The sequence below is a fragment of the Pelodiscus sinensis genome, chromosome 1 (assembly GCF_049634645.1).
Source record: "Pelodiscus sinensis isolate JC-2024 chromosome 1, ASM4963464v1, whole genome shotgun sequence".
Classification (NCBI taxonomy): domain Eukaryota; kingdom Metazoa; phylum Chordata; order Testudines; family Trionychidae; genus Pelodiscus; species Pelodiscus sinensis.
The window spans coordinates 6,492,236-6,510,148 of NC_134711.1; the positions used below are offsets into that span (position 1 = coordinate 6,492,236).

At 46.0% G+C, this 17,913-nt stretch overlaps 1 protein-coding gene across 6 annotated transcripts in view; it reads left to right on the plus strand.

The window, feature by feature from the left end:
• The window catches only part of PLXNA4 (plexin A4), a 684,657-nt gene that overhangs the window by 89,950 nt on the left and 576,794 nt on the right, over positions 1–17,913 (plus strand). Inside the window, exon 4 of one of the 6 annotated variants that reach the window (XM_075925711.1) lies at positions 1,705–3,481. The exons of the other annotated variants lie outside the window; for them this stretch is intronic. Within the exon in view, the coding sequence (XP_075781826.1) occupies positions 1,705–1,752 (48 nt within the window). The 3' untranslated portion in view covers positions 1,753–3,481. Of the gene's footprint in view, positions 1–1,704; positions 3,482–17,913 lie in introns of those variants that run through there. 6 annotated transcript variants of the gene reach the window in all.

The following is a 17,913-nucleotide window of genomic DNA, read 5'->3' on the forward strand; positions in this document are numbered from 1 at the left end:
TTACAGCAGTGGTCTCCAACCTTTTTACACCCAAGATCACTTTTTAAGTCTCAGAACAGGCGAAGATCTACTGCCCCGCCCCTTCCTTGAAGCCCCGCCTACATTACATGAGGAAATCTAATGTAAATGTACTGTGCAGGTGCGCTGTTCAGAGAGGGCTCAAGAGCTACTCCTAGAGCCACTGAGATCTACCAGTAGATCACGATCTACTGGTTGGTGACCACGGCATTAGAGTGATGATTGAGATTATTGTACAGGGCGTCCCTGCTATAAGTCACCCCGTGCCACACTAAAGTCATCAATGCTTGTAGGAACTGGATGTGTTATAAGTCCTCCCGTTCCCCACTCTTAAGTCATGCAAAAAAAACCCAACCCACAACCATTTGCACAAAGGGAAGTCATCTGCAGGAAAAAAAATCCTCATTTTAAATTATTTTGCTATAAGCCCAAGTTTTTTGGAACATGTCTTGGACTTATAGCAAGGATGGCCTGTATATGCTAGTTGTGATGTTTTGAGTGAACAGGGGTTATGCTGGGAGATTTGTGGAGGTTTTTAATGAGAGGTGTGTGCTGCTGTGAGGAACTGTGTTTGGGATATCAGTTGTGTTTGTGTGTGTGTGTGTGTGTGTGTGTGTGTGTGTGTGTGTGTGTGTGTGTGTGGTTTTGCGGAACAATGACAGCTGGGCCAATAAATCTACCATCTGTGTGTCCCGACTGCAACCAATGAAGTGGCTGCATACAAATTAGCTGGTGAGTAAGAGTGGTTATTGGTTAAGTTACCTGTGATACAATAGTGATCTAGTTCTGCCTGGATGCATGCTTACTGCTGCTGTTGTGTAGGTATAATTTGTAAAGTCCTGTGCATAAAAAAAAATGCCCTAAAAATGTCTGAGAACATAAACATTGGAACTTCTTTTTTTTCTTCTGAAAAAATATTCTGGAAAAATCTACACAATTTCATGAAGTTCTTCAATTCTGAAAGAACTGCATATTCCAACCAAACATGGATTTATCAAAGTTTCTCCAACCAGTTTTAATGCAAATGTATTGTCAGTTTCAAGACATGCATAATGCCAAGCCTATACCAGTTGGCCTCATGCTATAAGTAGCAGACTGTTATGATAGCTAGAATCAGCCAAAATGGTAAGACTTAACTACATGCATTCAACCAGCATAATATCCAATAGTGATGTGGTGGGGTATTAAATAGCAGCTGTATTCCTCTCCAGAGGTGATGACTGCATTTTTGTAGTGAGTGAAGAACTGTGCCGGAGATCAACCTTCTGGTGTTTGATTTAGCGGGTCTAATTAATACCTACTAAATCAAATGCTGAGGGTAGCTCTGGTCGTAGCCAGTACTCCTCGTGGTCACAAAGAGTAAGGGAGCTGATGGGAGCATTTGCCCATCAGCCTCCAACTGTGAAGACAGTGCCATGCTTGGCTTAAGGTAAGACGACTTCAGCTATGTATTTTACATAGCTGGGGTTGCGTATCTTAACCCAACCTCCTGAGTCTAGTGTATAGATACAAGATAAAGTTTTCGAAAGCAGCCTAATGCTCCTAAGGCTTGGATCAATACTTAGGTGCCTGACTCCTATTGATAGTTTAGTACCTAAATACCTTTGAGGACCTGCACCCACGTCTCTTTCAGCTCCTAAGGGACCTAGGCACCTTTGAACGTTTTACCCATTGTTTGTATTGCAGATCCATTTGTTCTATTTGCAAAGGATCCCAAAGCACTTTGGTGTCTGAGATGTGCTACAGATGCAAGAACTGTTACTATGATAATCCTTTGAGCCCTACAACCTCCCGTTGCTGTGGTCTATGCACATGTTCTCAAATTAATCTACCTTTGCGCTTCCTGTAACTTTGTTTGAACTGATGGCTGACAAAAAATTGCAGCACTGCGAGGGAAAGTTATCACGGATGCTGGCAGAAATCTCACCACATTAATTTTTCTGAATCTTTCTGATGAAATCTAATTAAACACAGTGACCTGGCGGTGCACAAATCTCCCTGTGTTTGCCTCATTTGTGATACACATGATTAAGACAGGATTATCAGGGGTGAGTTATTACCAGCGGTATCAGACAGAGTGGCTGGGGCTTTATGCTCTGCAGATACTTTGATCATTTTTCCACTCTTTGCATGTTTCTGTCAGTTTTCTTTTGGGTTTCATGTGTGATCGATTTATCTCCTTAGGGTGTGGAGGAATATATTGATGACAGAACTAACATGTATCCGTAGCACTGTTTATGCATGCTAATGTGGTTCTTCTCCCTTTCTAACCCCAGTGTTAGAATCTCAGTCATTGCACAAAACGTGCAGAGGTAACTGGCTGAGAATGTAAAAAACGGATTGCAACAAGCCCCAGTGTCGACTGAACCTGGTGATATTTGAAACAAAAAGACCTCCGCCATTCTTGTAGCTGTTTCCAGTGCTTCACACTGACTCAGTAGTCCTTCTAGGCATCAGAGTGATGGTTGAGGCTATTGTGTGAGACGGTTGTGGTTGTGTGTGGATGGTTGTCTCTCTCTAAGCATATGATAGACAAAGCACTGCAAAATCTTGCAAGATGCTTGCATTGATTCTTTTGGTTCTGCAGGGTTAGCATTTTAGACCGCATGGCTGCATCAGACTAGGTCTCACCTGGGGGCCCCTTTAGTAAAATGAATGACTATAATATAGTTTTTAAAACCTTGTAATCTTTTCTTTAATATGAAAATGGTGGGGGGGTGAGCAGTTTTTTCTGTGGAGGGAAATTTGCTACACTGGCATAAGGTGTTATTTTACTGGATTCATTGTGTACCAACTGGGGGCATTATACTCAGCTCTATAGGAACGATCGGTGTTTAGAAACCGGACTCAGTTATATTACTTCTATGCCCAGATCAGGATGCAAGGTCTGCTTCATACTGTACAAATACCAAACACAAATAGATCCTTGTCCAAGGCACTGACTGTCTAAAATACGTTTGTGGATATAGTGCATGAAGTAGTCTTGCAAAATTATCATGAAAACATACTGGATCGGGCAGCAAAATGTGTTCACTTGGCCATTGCTATGCTGGGGGTTGCTAATGTAGACAAACCAATGCATGTTTTCTTGTCCTTCAAAACCAATTATTTCCCCTGAGTTGAATGGCCGTGTGGAATTTTGAGATGCTAGGGAACAGAAGCAGCTTTGGGGCCAATGCAGGAGAAAATGGGAAAGGTAAAATTTACCATTCTGGTTTTTCTGTCTAAGGGGGAGCATAGAGTGAGAATCGTGCAGATTTTATTGGAAGTCTCATGAGCCTTGGCAATTTGTCTTAAAGCCCCAGCTCCTGGGGCCATAGGGTTATTTAAGAATCTGAGATTTCATTTCAAAGGGGGGAACAAAGTTTCTAGGCTTCCTAGTTGTGGACAAAAGCTTGAAAACATGGTTTCAAAAAATAGGTTTGTCAGATGCTTTCACCAAAAATCCTGAACATGGCCAAAACCCCCCCAAAAAACAACCCAACCCTGAGAACCAAACTTGTTGAGCAAAAAAATAAGAAGACAAAAGTTGTTGAGGAAAAAAAAAGGCGCTGTGCTTTTAAGAATCCCCAAGCTCCTTGCTTCCCCCCGCCCACACCAGATGCGGCAGGGGAAGATTGGCCTCACCGGCCTTCCATCCAAGAGAAACAGAAAATACCGGACATTTTACATGTCCGGTATTTTCTGTTTTTTTTTTTACCAGATAGGGGTCAGAAAAAATGGACTTTCTGGGTGAAAACCAGACACCTGGCAACCCTATCAAAAACTAGAAAGGATGCCAGACATTATTTCTTAACAAACACTTCATGATTTTTAAGCCAAACTCACATTTTTTGTCATGATTCTGTAATGTTTTGATTTGACAGTACTGTCAACATTGTGCAAAACATAGCTGCAAAAGGCAAACTGTGAAAGCCTATTTTTTATAAATTACTCTTTCTGGTTTTAACTTTGCAATACAGGGGCTAATCTGGGCACCCCACCTCCCTCAGATAGATGGAATCACCACTGTTCATGTGTGTGTCATTTGCCTTATACTGCTAGCAGAGCCCTGGGGGATAGGAGGATCTGAGTTTTATCCCTGCTGTGGCACAGAATGCGGTGCCACAGTGACAACTGTGAAGTCCGTAAATGGCCACAAACCCATTACACCCCCCTATGGCACTGTTAATTAATAACAGAATTGTTTCCCTACCTCCGTGATTTTCAACATGAGCCAGGTTTGCAGCCTCCCCTATCTGTGTCTATCTCCCACCCCATGATCTAGCTCAGTAAGCTTCTCTGCTGCTCTCTTCCCTGATAAGGAAGTCTCAGGCACCCTCCTCTTAAACACTGTAATGGGAGCACTGCCCTTTTGCGCTCTGAAACATTCTGGCCACATGAAGCAAGATGATATTGTTGGCACTAAATTTGTAACAACCATCAGGCCCCTCTCCCAGTGCCAGAGATGCTCTGGCAGGCACTGCCGTGACTTATTTTCTATTTTCTGTTTTGTTAGCCCTGTTGGTAGCAGGTGATTTCATTAACTGCTGCTTAATTGTCTGTAGGGAGCCTTGATATTTGTGTGTTTGTTTTTGTTTCCTGACAGAATCCCCTCTAGCTGCTTCCTCCCCTTTTCCTCCTCCAGGACTGACTGATCATTGTCATTATCCCGGTTCCCAACCCAGTGCTGTATTTTCAACAGAGACTGGCTCAAGCTGCTAACTTTGGATTCTTATTCAGGTCCTGTAAAGTTCAGCTCCAGGGTTTTCGCTCTGGCCCATTTCTGATTTCACAAGAGGAATGAAGCACTGAAGTGGGAGTAACAAAGCTGGGTCTCTGCCACTGATTCACTGTGTGATCTTGGGCAAGTCATTTTTTGTCCCTCATTTCTCCCATTAGTTGAAAAAGTTAGAGCAGAAGGCAGGGAGTTCATAATTTTAATCAGCCATATGAAAATGCCTGGAGACCTACAGGTTACAAAATGCTAAGTATTATGTATGAATATATTACAGTAGATGAAACTAGTGATGATCCAACAGTAGCTGGAGGGTTGGTTTAGTTGAATGCTTCTTCAAACCATCCAAATGCTGTAGACCGAGGCTACTCAACTTTGGAAGCCCCAGGGGCCACAATGATACTCACAGCACACGCCGAGGGCCACAACTTAAGTGTGGTTGCAATATGCAAATCATAGAATCATAGAGCTGGAAGAGACTTCGGGAGGTCATCAAGTCTAGCCTCCTGCCCAAGGCAGCACCAATCCCAATTAAATTAACCATCCAGGGCTTTGTCCAGCCGAGACTTAAAAACCTCTAGGAATGGAGATTCTGCCACCTCCCTAGGTAACCCATCCCAGTGCTTCCCCACCCTCCTAGGGCAATAGTTTTTCCTAATTTCCAACCTTGAGCTCCCCCCACTGTAACTTGAGCCCACTGCTCCTTGTTCTGCCATCCATCACTACTATGAACAGCCTTTCTCCATCCTCTTTGGAACCTCCCTTCAGGAAGTTGTAAATATTTGCAAAAGCTTCTTTTACACTGACAGGCATGAATACAAAGATTAAGGCATGGCTACACAACTCACAGGCCCCATATAAGTCAGTGCTGCTGATATTAAGAAAATGCAATATTTACCCGATTTCCACCCGTATGACAGCACTTTTAATGAGCAATGACAGTCCAGGAATTTAACTACTAAAACGCCTATCAACAGAAGACCATTATGTTGACTACTTTTTTGTTTCGGCTCCCACCTGCGGGCTGAGCCCCAGATAAACCCAAACAGCATCGCAGGCCACAAACAAACAGGCCGTGGGCCACGTGTTGAATAGTCCTGCTGTAGACTCAATTCAACCTTGATCTAAGCAACTGCAACTCCATTGCGGTCAATGGGAGTGACACCAACAGTTTTTGCAAGTTTGGGCTGGAAACTTTGCTGTCTGTTTGCCGAGCCTTACTCTGCATTTGCGTCTCCTCTTCTGCCTGCATTGGCTTCAATACCATCCAGGACTTAGTGGAAGAAAAATGGCAGGGCATTATGAAAGGGAAGAGTAAAGGTGATTTGGAAAGGAATTTCTCCAAATGTTCGGCTTAGGGTATAGCCTGCTGTCTCTTTGCAAGTAACTTACACTTTGACTTTCCTCTTGCCTTCTGTGTGCTGTCGCTCTTGGTTTTCTTCATGCATCTTGTCTCCCGTGGAGAGTGTATGACTTCATCACCTCAGATTACCTTGTCCGTGTTTCCTAGAGACAGGCCTCTGTTGCTCCTTTGATTTCTGACAGACATCTCTGTGGAGTGGGGAGTGTCAGCCAGGCTCTTGGCCAAAGAACAAAGGGGACAGTCAGATACAACATGCTCCATCGTTTGTGCCTGGTGACCACAGGTGCCTCCTGGTGTTTGATCCATTTTCCATGGAAAGAGGGTTTGTTCATATCTCCCGTGAGATGTCCTGATGGGATTCCTGATGCACCCATCCTTCCAACAGAAATCAAAAGCCAGTTCAACCTCAAGCTGTTTGGAATGCTCCATTTGGCAATCCCTTTGCCAACAGTGGTGCTGCCTTCATCAAAGTAGAGTGTAAGGAACCCAATGTGGTTCCACAGAGGGTTGCGGGATTCTAAGCTGGTCTTTGGTGAGTTCTGCAAGTCATTGTGCAACAAGATCTTCATGTTTGCCCTGACGTGGTTGAGAAAGCGAGACGTCTCTGGGCAGCTCTTCTAATCTGTGGAGCTGGATGTGTGATAGGACTGGGAGCCAGGTGACTGCAGTCGATTTAAGCATCCCTGACACTATGCTCCTAGCGTTATTGAGTTACCTATCCAGGAGTTTGGTGTGACTTCTGTGAGCTCACACTGGGAAAGTCACCCACCCAGCCGCATCCTATGGAGTGTAAACCTTCCATCGTAGTGTTCTGCCCAGGGCAACGTTGAGCAGCAACATGAAACTTACATGGCTGGGAAGGCAAGAAAACCTGTCTACAGCATAGCATGCGTACACCTGTAAATTGCTTCCTTTTGTTATTACAAATATACTTTAATCTGCTAAAAGACCAGGAAAGTATTTAGGATGCACTGAAAAGAAAAGGATTCTCTGGCAGTCATAATGTCAGCAGCCAACCAAGAGTGCAGGGGAAAATACAGCCAGTGAAAAAGGTAGGCCGTTGGCCTCTCCCCAGGAAGTTAGTCAGATGGCAGAATGCTCAACCTTGCCCAGGAGATGTTCAGCACCGTGGTGGGATCAGGCGCGAAGCCCGTAGACCAGTGAAGGCTGTGAATTTATCCCAAGGGTGTGTTGTAACACAGCATCACTGCGGGGTGCTGATACCGCATCACGCTGTGATGATGCCATAGTCTCATGATGTTCCTGGCATGTGGGATGCCCATGGTAGCCTGACGCACAGGACTGGGTGGGTGCTGCATGTTGAAAATAATGTGGACGAAGAGACAGAGGCAAAAAGGGCAGATGGACTGATGTCAGTGTGACATAATGGATGGGACACTAGAGCAAATTGCAGGAGACCTGGGTTCTGTTCCATATTCTACCGTGGTCTTGTGACTGGGCAAATCTGTCTCTGTTTCCCCACTTACCCTGTCTTGTCTATTTTAGACCGTAAGCCCTTCAGGGCCGGGACTGTCTTTCCGTGTGTGTCTGTACTGCACACTGGGGCCCTGATCTCAGCGGAATTCTCTAGATCATTCTTATTCATATTTCAGTAGCACTAAACAGGGATCTTTGTGATGTTCATCTGCCCCTAGAAGATGACATCATCCAGGAAGTCCCTTTACCAACAGCGGCGCTGCCTTCATCTACGTTCGCTCCAGTTGTGAGGGGCCGTGAGTGCGCGTAGGGAGTCGGAAAAGCATTTTAACACACAGCTCTTCCCATCCCCTTCACCTCTCACATGCTGCTTTCCATCTCCTTGCAATATTGCCACGCGGAAATACCCCTCCCCAGCGCCCCTGGCGCAGCCCACCGCCCATCTCCTCCCGGCAGGTTGATCGTAAATTAGGTTCTGATGCGAGTATTGAATTTCACTCCCGTTGCCGCTACTGGGGCACATCTGTGGTCCCTCCTGTGGGTTAATGGCTTCGCAAAAATGAAGTAATAAAGGTTATGATGGCTGTGTTTTAACCTCCTGGCCCCCATTCTATCTGACAGGCATGCGTCTCGGGAACAGTTACAACCGACCCTCTGCATTTTAAACACCTCCCGAGGACGTGGCGTGCCTCGGCAGCTTTTTCAAGTGGCTTTTTGGGGTATTATTTAACAAAGCTGAAAGGTCTCGTCGCCCCCCTCTCCTCTCAGCCCGGCGAATGTGTTTCCTTTCAAAAGAGAGATGAATTCACGCCAGCCACTTAAATAAATAAACCGCTCTCACTGATGGCACTCTTTAACATTTGCATACGACAGAGAGGCTCACGCCTAGGAGGAGGGGGAAGGGAAGCACTTCTGTTTGACATCTTTTGGTGAAAATTTGTTCTGCTCCTCTTTGGAGCCTGGTGACTGGGAATGACTCGTCTGTCAAATTGAGTGTACTGCTCCGGTTGCTTGCTCAGTCTTCCAAGAGAAAGTGATTTTCTTCTCAGGTAGCCCCATTGCCTGTTACTGTTAGCCAAGCTTTTCCGAGTTGCCTGGGGATTTGCGGGGGATGTAACCTGGAATGTTTCAAAGAGGTCTGATGTTTAGAAGGTGCCCAGTGCTGGTCTCTGAAAATCTTGGCCGTTATTTGTTTCAGTAACATCTAGAGGCCACAACCAAAATCGGAGCCCAATGAACTAGATGCTTCACAGGCTACAATACTTACATACCTTTGTTGCTAGTATCTAGGCACCTGTGTCTTTAATGGCTTTATCCTCATGGCACCATTTTGAGGTAGGGCAGAGCTATTAACCCGTGGGAATAGAGACACTAAGCCCTGGTCTACATTAGGGCTTTATTTTGAAATAACCTTCCCTATATTGAATTAATAAGCAGAGAGTTCATACTATCAAGCCCGTTATTTCGAAATAACGGACTGCGTATTTCAAAATCTGTACTCCTGCTTTCCTTGAGGAATAATGCTAAGTTTGAAATGGTTATTTCAAAATAGCAGTAGTCTGGATGCTCTGTTGCGCTATTTTGAAATAATGACTCCCCAGAGTAATTCAAACTGTTTACTCCTCAGGGCTTCCTGTGGCTCTAAGTCGAGGTAGCGTGTCTACTTTAACAGAGCCTGCCTTGGAATCATTTTGAGGCTTCCCCATGGTGAGGACACGCTATTTCTATGTTGTTATTTTGGGAGTTATTAAATCAATTTTAGTTATTTCGAAATAGTTTTCCTAGAGTAGACATGCCCTACGGGACTTGCCCAAGATCACACAGGAAGTTGTGGCAAAGGATAGACTTGAACAAGATCTCCCGAGACCCAGTCCAGTAGCTTAACTACAATATTATACACTTAGCTAATTGTCATGCTGGACATGGTGAAGGAAGAGGATTTATATTTGGCACTGGTGTGATTCTTCCTGGAATAGTGTGTCCTGTACGAGTGCTCACAGTTGAAAAAGGATATTGATTAATTGGACAGGATTCAGAGACGAGCCATGGAAATGATTAAAGGGTTAGTAAATATGCCTCAGAGTGATAGACTCAGAGTTTAATCTATTTAGCTTCACTAAGAGAAGGTTAACGGGTGACTTGATCACAATTAATAAGCAGCAGGTTTAAAACAAACAAAAGGAAGTTTTTCTTCACTCGGTGCACAGTCAACCTGTGGAACTCCTTGCCAGAGGATGTTGTGAAGACTAGGACTTTAACAGGTTTCAGAAAAGAGCTAGATAGATTCACGGAGATTAGGTCCATCAATGACTGTTAACCAGGATGGGTAGGAATGGTATCCCTAGTCTCTGTTTGTCTGGAAATGGATAACAGGAGAGGGATCACGTGATGATTCCCTGTTGTGTTTCCTCCCTCTGGGGCATCTAGTATTGGCCACTGTTGGCAGAAAGGATATTGGGCTAGATGGACCTTTGGCCATTCTTATGTTCTTATAATCTATAAGTACCTGTGTGGGAAAAAATATTTGCTAATCAGCTTTTCAGTCAAGCAGAGAAAGAGATAAGAAGATCCAGTGGCTAGAAATTGAAGCTACTCAAATTCATACTGGAAATAAGGTGTGAATTTTTAACCGTGAGGATAATTAACCATTGGAACAATTTACCAAGGGTGGTGACTGATTGACTACTAGTGGCAATTTTTAAAGCCAATCCTGATTTTTGTGAATGTTCTCTTAGAGAATGTTCTCTAAGAAAGGCGGTCAGACTAGATGATCACAATTATCCCTTCTGGCCTTGCAACTTATAAATGTATGAAGAATTCCTTCCTGCCCCTCTTGCAGGGATCATTTAGAGCCCTGAACTATGTGTTTATATGAATGTTATTGTTCCATGATCTGTCCCTCATTAAAACCCACCTGCAATATTTGATTCTCTGAATTCCTGCCACAGCAAGTTCCACATGTTAACGTAAGAGCTCTGAGGTTAAATATCACCTTTTATTGATTCTAAACTTATTTACCAGTAATTTCATTGCTCTTATATGATGCAGCATATTCTTTCCTCTCTCTGACTTTCTCTTTTAAAGCTACAGTGTCTCTAGCATAGACTAAGGTTTCACCTTGAAAATGCTTTTGGGTGGATCCAAGATAGTTATGGTCCGTGGGACATTTTGTGCGGAGGATGCTGATGCAAAAGATAATGAGCTTGCCAAGGAGAACATATTGGTATCCCTAGTGACTCCATCTTGAGCTGCTGTGCAATTGAGAACAGAGTCTGTGCTGACTTCAGACTTTTTTTTATTTTAGTACCGTGTGTTACAACTACATGGAGGAAACATTTCCCAGACAGTGGAACTGGTGGAAGATCATGTTTTCAAGGGCACGAGCCACTGTTTTTCCTTTGCCTTGAATTCTTCCCCAAATCCCCGGATCATGTTTTTTTTTTCAAGTGGAATAATGTCCCTTTTGCTATTGATTTACAAATATTAACAGATATGTACAATGGTGATGCTCTTTCCCCCAGCAAAGGCATGATTGTGGGTGAAAAATTTGCCTCTGGATTTTTCCAGTGGTGTACCCATGTAGGCTATAGAATATTCTCACAAGGAAAGTGGTTCCTAGGTAACATGGTAAAGGGACTCCTGGGAATTATCTAACATGGCTAGATAGACAGTTGGGGTAGGAACCTAATTGCCTGCAATGTTTAAACTAGATTGGACACAATTCTAGTGAGCATACATCCCAGGGTGCCTACATTAAAAGGACAGAGGACTAGGGTAGGTTACAAGAGATCTCCAGGGAGCACTGAAAGATGGGCTCACTTTGTCTAGGGCAGGTCATGCTCAGCCCCATGGCATCCAAGATGGCTCTTGCATCATATTCTGAAGGTCAGCTATCCCAATTCCAGCCAAGGTCAGCTACCCTACCCCGAGAATTCCCTTCCATCTGTCCTGGACAGCTAAGTCTGGAAACCATTAACTCCTTAATTACGTAGCTGGAGTCAACGTACCTTGTTTCACATTCTCCGCTGCCCCACAGCAGGAGGCCGATGGGAGCCAATGCTTCCATTGGCTTCCCTTACTCTTCACAGAAGCAAAAATATTGGCCACCAACGGGGGTACCACCTGAGTTTGAGTTAGTGAGTCTTAACTAGACTCACTAAATCAAACTTTGGAAGATCGATCACAGCAATGTCGATCTTCCGTTTAGTGAAGTCATGGCCTCAGTGTCTCCTATGGTAAGAGGTGTCTGCATTTAGATAACTATTTTTGCTACTGTCCAGCTGTTCCCAACCATATATTTTCTGCTTCTCCATTCTGTCTGTTTGAAATGTCCCAAGCAATGGGGCTCTGACCCCATATCTTGGGGCCATCTTACTGTTGAATAGAGCTCAGAGTCAGGAGGTATTTGCTGATCATTTATCTGAAATTTTCCCTTTGATTGGGACCTTTTCTTTCCCTGCTGATGCATTTTATTATTTTCTTTCTTCCCACCCTACTTTCCATTTGAATATCACCCGAGCTGCTATCTCCCTCTTCATGGAAACTATTACATGGATAGATATGTTAATCGGTATCATTACAACAAACTGTCCCAGTCATACTGCAATTCAGGCGTACGTTTCATGTTGCCATTTAAATGATGAGATGTTTGTTATGCCATTGACAGCTACTTGTGTTTAATTCATTTTAATTTTGTTAGGAGTGGGAAAGTTATCAACGTTCCATAAATAAAAATGTATGCTTGGCTTATTCATGCATGTTTCATATATTTGTGTATGTTCCATTATAGTTCAGCATGGGCCAACGGGGAGTTCGAGTGCAAGGGGGGATCTGGTGAACACACGTGTAGTTCAATTACATTTGTGGTGTCACATTTCATTGATTGATTTTTATGACACCTGTCAATAAGTGCCCCGGAGAGATTTGGATAAAATGGGGGTTTCTCTGGAGATTGGTGAGACTCAAGGGAACCGACCGGCTTGTTGGGCCCCTGGGCAAAGTCTGAGGGGAGAGAGGGACTCCTTGCTCCTGGAAGGGGTGGGGCTTCAGGCAGAAGGGGCAGGGCCTGTCCCCTCTGCCAGCACTGTCCAGAATTCACTGCATGGCACCTCCACCTCCTCAGGCAGCCCTAAGAGCTGTCTGGAGCATGTCGCTCAGTGCTTTGCTGGTGATTTAAATGGGCCCGTGATGTTGCCACAGTAACGGCGGTGGTAGCAGCCGGGAACCCCAAACCCTTTTGAAGCACTGAGCCCTGGAGCAGTTGCTTCCTTTGCTCCCCATCCCCGGTAGGCAGGCCTGCTGGGGCTTGGTAGCAATGTGTCCAAAGACCTTTCCACGCCCACACTGCTCCAATACTGGGAGAGCAGTGATTTTATTGGTATGGCTGTTCCCATATAGGAATGCAAATAGTCTATACTGACAACGGCACCTACACCAGGGGTATTGGTATAAATGGTTCAGTTTAGATGCGACACCCCGAACCAACGCATTTATGTCAATGCCAAAACTATGTGCAAACCAGGCCATAGATTCTAGACCATTGTAATCCCCAGGTACATGGGGTGGGAAGGGTGGCCGCCTGTCTGATTTTTGACTGGAAAGTCTGGTTGAAAAGAAGACTTGGCTGTGTCTGGTCGGATCTGCTAACCAGATACCCAAAGTCCAGTGATTGCGAGCAGAGGCGGTGGGGAGGTGCCAGTCCATCATGCACACCAGCCCCTACTCCGTCAGGGTTGCCTCCTATTTGCATCAAGTGACTGCAGCTCCCAGCTCCACTGATGGTTCCCTCCTGCCCTGGGCGAAGGGGAGTGGCAGGGGAAAAGTATCTAGCGAGGAGGGGAAAAGAGCAGGAAATTGGGTTGTGTCCTCAGATGGGGCAGGGCAGAGGTGGGGCTTTGCGGGGAGGACAGGGGGGAAGAGGAGCAGCAATGGCAGAGCAGGGAACGTTCCGACACTTTTTCCCTGGAGTGTCGTGTTTTTAAATACAGCAGAGTCCCTATCATCCGACCTAAACAGGACTGACACGTGGTCGGATTACCGAATATGTCGGATGATACAGATGTTACTGTAGAGAGCAACGGAACAGCTGATGCTGCTCCTGCCAGGGACGAAGTCCCAGCAGAGCAACATCAGCTGTTCCATTGCTCTCTAGGGGTGTGTCTAGACTACATGCCTCCTTCGACGGAGGCATGTAGATTAGCCAGATCGGAAGAGGGAAATGAAGCCGCGATTAAAATAATCGCGGCTTCATTTAAATTTAAATGGCTGCCCCGATCTGCCGATCAGCTGTTTGTCGGCAGATCGGGGGAGTCTGGACGCGATGCCCCGACAAAGAAGCCTTTCTTCATCGACACAGGTAAACCTGGTTTCACGAGGCTTACCTGTGTCGATGAAGAAAGGCTTCTTTGTCGGGGCATCGCGTCCAGACTCCCCCGATCTGCCGACAAACAGCTGATCGGCAGATCGGGGCAGCCATTTAAATTTAAATGAAGCCGCGATTATTTTAATCGCGGCTTCATTTCCCTCTTCCGATCTGGCTAATCTACATGCCTCCGTCGAAGGAGGCATGTAGTCTAGACACACCCTAGGAGAAGCTGCTAGAGAGCGACGGGGCAGCAAGTGGGGCCATTCTCTCGGCCCGCGCTGTATCCGACCCTGCAGCTCCCGGGGACAGGTTCAGATAAAGCGGAGTGTCGGATTACCGGGTGTCGGTTAACCTGGACTCCACTGTATTCCGAAGTTGGTGACCCTAGGCCGGAGGAAAAGGAGTGCAGAAAGGAGAGCGAATTTGGCTAGGCCAGGATTAACCCACGAACAGCCTTCCTCGTGGGGTGCGGCTTGTTCCAGAGGGAAGCTGGGACAAGTGGTGTCACGGGAAAATAAAAGGGCCTGCCGGCTTTGTGCACAGTTCAGGGATGTTTCCCTTCCAGTTACGTGAAGGGAACGTTTTTTTTCACGAGGTTCAGTCTTGCTGGCCGTCCAAGCTCTAGATGCCGAGTGGAAGTTGTGGGCATGCAGCGTGCTCATGGGCAGGGCTGCCCCCCGAGAGCGCCAAATAATTCAGATAGGTTCCCACTGGATTTCCAAATGTTGGTCTGCCTATCAGAAGCCTCCTGAGTGACTCCCGCTACTGCTTGAAGTGAGGCTAGAGGGACCTACGCCGAGTCTGCATCTCACCGGGGTAGGTCGCAGAGCTCTCTGAAGCAGCGTTCTTTGTAACCCTGAAGAAATGGCTTTGGGGAGAGATGTGCTAGATCCAGGGCTTCCGACGGGCGGACCGGGGGGGGGGGGGGGGGGGGGGGGGTCAGTTGCCCCGGGGCCCGGCCATCTAAAAGGGCCCAGCACTCCAGGCTGCTGTTACCATGGAAGCAGTGGTGGCTGGAGCCTTTAAATCACCACTGTCCCGGTGGCACTGGGGGCTGGCTGGGGAGGCGCAATGCAGTCCAGGTAGCCCCGCCTCTTCTGACAGAGGCCACACCCCTTCTGGGTGGTCTGGAGCAGAGACATGCCCCCCGACATTGCTCAGAGCCCGGCGATGTCTATTGACAGCCCTGGCTGGATTAACTGTAATGGAAAGTTTAGAGATGCCATCCGCGCCTAAGCGAGCATCGCCTCCATGCTTAGCATTTCCTTTTCCTCCTTCCCCAACTCTGCTTGTCCTCTCCAGCAAGCGCTTTCCACAGCTTTATCCAGTGACCCCCCAGGTGTGCCGTCTTCCACACAGCACAGAGCCTCCCTCTCCTGCTGGCCGGCCCTGTAAGGGGACGAAAACCCAGAGAGAGTAGTCGGCCCAACTCCCACCTCTGAACACTCCTGATTCTGGGGAAAATCCAGTTTCATGGCTGAGTCCTTATCTGTATAATGGGCCAAATCAAAAGCCTGGATCCGAATCCCATTGGACTCTGGATCATCGCAGGAGGCATACCTGGGTGGTCGACAAATACCTTTGATGTCGACACCCGCGCGTCCAGACTATCGCGCTGAGCCGACAGACAGCTGATCAGCTGTTTGTCGGATCAGCGCGGCAGCCATGTAAATTTAAATGAAGCAGCAATTATTTAAATCGCTGCTTCATTTTCCTATGTCTGGTAGCCTAATCTACATGCCTCTGGCGACAGAGGCATGTAGTCTAGACGTACCCTCAGGGAATGAACGGTTGACAGCCTTCACCCCGGGGTTCACCTCTGAGGAGGGGAAGGGCCGGGAGGGAGAGGACAGGCAAAGAGAGAGTGAGGGAGAGAGCAGGAAGCGATTTAGCTCCACACTCTGGCCAGGTAAAGGATGCTGAATTCCATGGGAACTGCTATAGCTGCAGAGGCTTGGAGATGAGGTCTTCAGAGAAGGGTGTGCCAGGGACTTCTCCAGACACAGCAGGGGACTGACACCCCTCACAGACAGGCATGTCCGTCTCAACTCCTTGTTTTGGCAGAAGTGGCTGCCAAGTGTCCTGCGTGCAGCCCCTCCTGTTAGCCAATCTAGTGCAATCAGTTAAGGGGGCCCAGAGAGAGTCAAGACACTCTTGTGGTTAAAGCACCAGAATGGGGCACTTTTAAACCTCCCTTGTTACAATTTAAGTCCATTGCTTTTTGTCCTATCCTCAGAAGCCAAGGAGAACAAATTTTCTCCCTCCTCCTTGTGACCCCCCTTTTAGATACTTGAAAACCACTGTCATGTCCCGTCTCAGTCTTGTCTTTTCTAAACTAAACAAGCCCAATTCTTTCAGTCTTCCCTCTTAACTCACATTTTCTAGACTTTTCATAATTTTTGTTGCGCTTCTCTGGACTTTCTCCAATTTTTTTACATCTTTCTTGAAATGTGGTACCCAGGACTGGACACAATACCCTAACTGAGGCCTAATCAGTGCAGAGTAGAGCAGAAGAGTGACTTCTTGTGTCTTGCTCACAACACTCCTGTTAATGCATTAGATCTGGGCTTTAAACATAGGACCATTCCACCTATTCATGCTGTTGATTTTCAGTTGCAGCTCAAATGGATGTAATTATAACAACCTGCAAACCCCCAGAAGATGCTATCCTGTCATTTCTGGCTAGGGATAGGTGCCCTATGTCACCACCACAGATTGGTGTATGTACTTAAGGTATGGCTAGGCTGCAGGGGCGTTTCAGGATACCAGAGGTATCCCGAAAAACTCTGCTGCGTCCAGGGAACGGGTTTACTCTTCCACTTTTTTTTTGAGGAAGAGCAAACGCGCTCTTTCGGAAGCCCCTGTATTCCTCGTTCTATGAGGAAGAAGGAGGCTTCCGAAAAAGGGTTTTTTTTTCTGATATTTGGCCCAGTCTAGACAGGCCAAATGTCAGAAAAGCCTCTTCCAACAAAAGAATCGGAAAAAGGTACGCAAAATGTGGAGTGCATTTTGCGTACCTTTTTCTGACAAAAACTTGTAGTACCCCTAGTGGTCTGTGTTCTAAATGGAAATTCGCACCTGTATAAAATGCATCACTTAAGCCCATTTTGTGTTGGCCGTTTGCACAGGTGTGAATTTCACTCCATCTTGGTAATATACACAGAAATCCTGGTTCATCAGAATTAGATTATTTCTGTATCTGTTACTGAGGGTCTATGTGTGGGTGTGAGAGGGGAAAGCTTATACAGTAGTTGCAAAAGAGCTATGGAATACATTATGTTGTGGCATAAAGTTATTTTGGCATGAGTTTGGGAGATATTTTTAGACTACGTTAAGTAGATTTTTTTTAAACGGCAGCTGTGTTGAACCTGCTGGAATGTTAGAAGTTGTCCCGACGGAGCAAGATTAGCAGGCAAAGTGCAGATTAAAAGTTTGAAGCTGCAAAATTAACACCACGTATTCCACAATTTTCAGTTTATTCACCATTTTCTCAGTCCTGGTCGCACATGTACGCAGGTGCACATAGGCACATGCAGAAACACTTTGCTCTTCTGTAAGATCTTTCATTAGTGACTCTCTAAGCACTGATAAAAAACAGGGTATGAATTATTATATTAGTTTTACAGTTGGGGAAAGTGACGTACAGCAATGTTCTATGATGTGCAGAAGGCCCTAAACTGAGATAAGTGTAGAGTCAAGAATAGACCCAGTGAATTTAATACCCAGTACCTTGCTCTGACCATGACGAGGCCATGCTTTGCTAGAGACTTAGCCAACCGTTTAACTCGGCTAGTTCTGTGCACACAAAAATACCCTCTGGATGTTTCTTCATCTTTGCTTTGTTCCACTGAATTTATCTAAGAGCCACTGATGCTATTTGTAACAGCTTGCACAGGGCCTATGGCCTGTCTGTGGACGTAAGCTGGAGGGAGTGTTGAGTTAGTTACTTGCTTCCTGGCCGGTTCCCCTTCGCCTCTCTCACAGGTCGGTGTGTAGTGGTGCTGGAACATACAG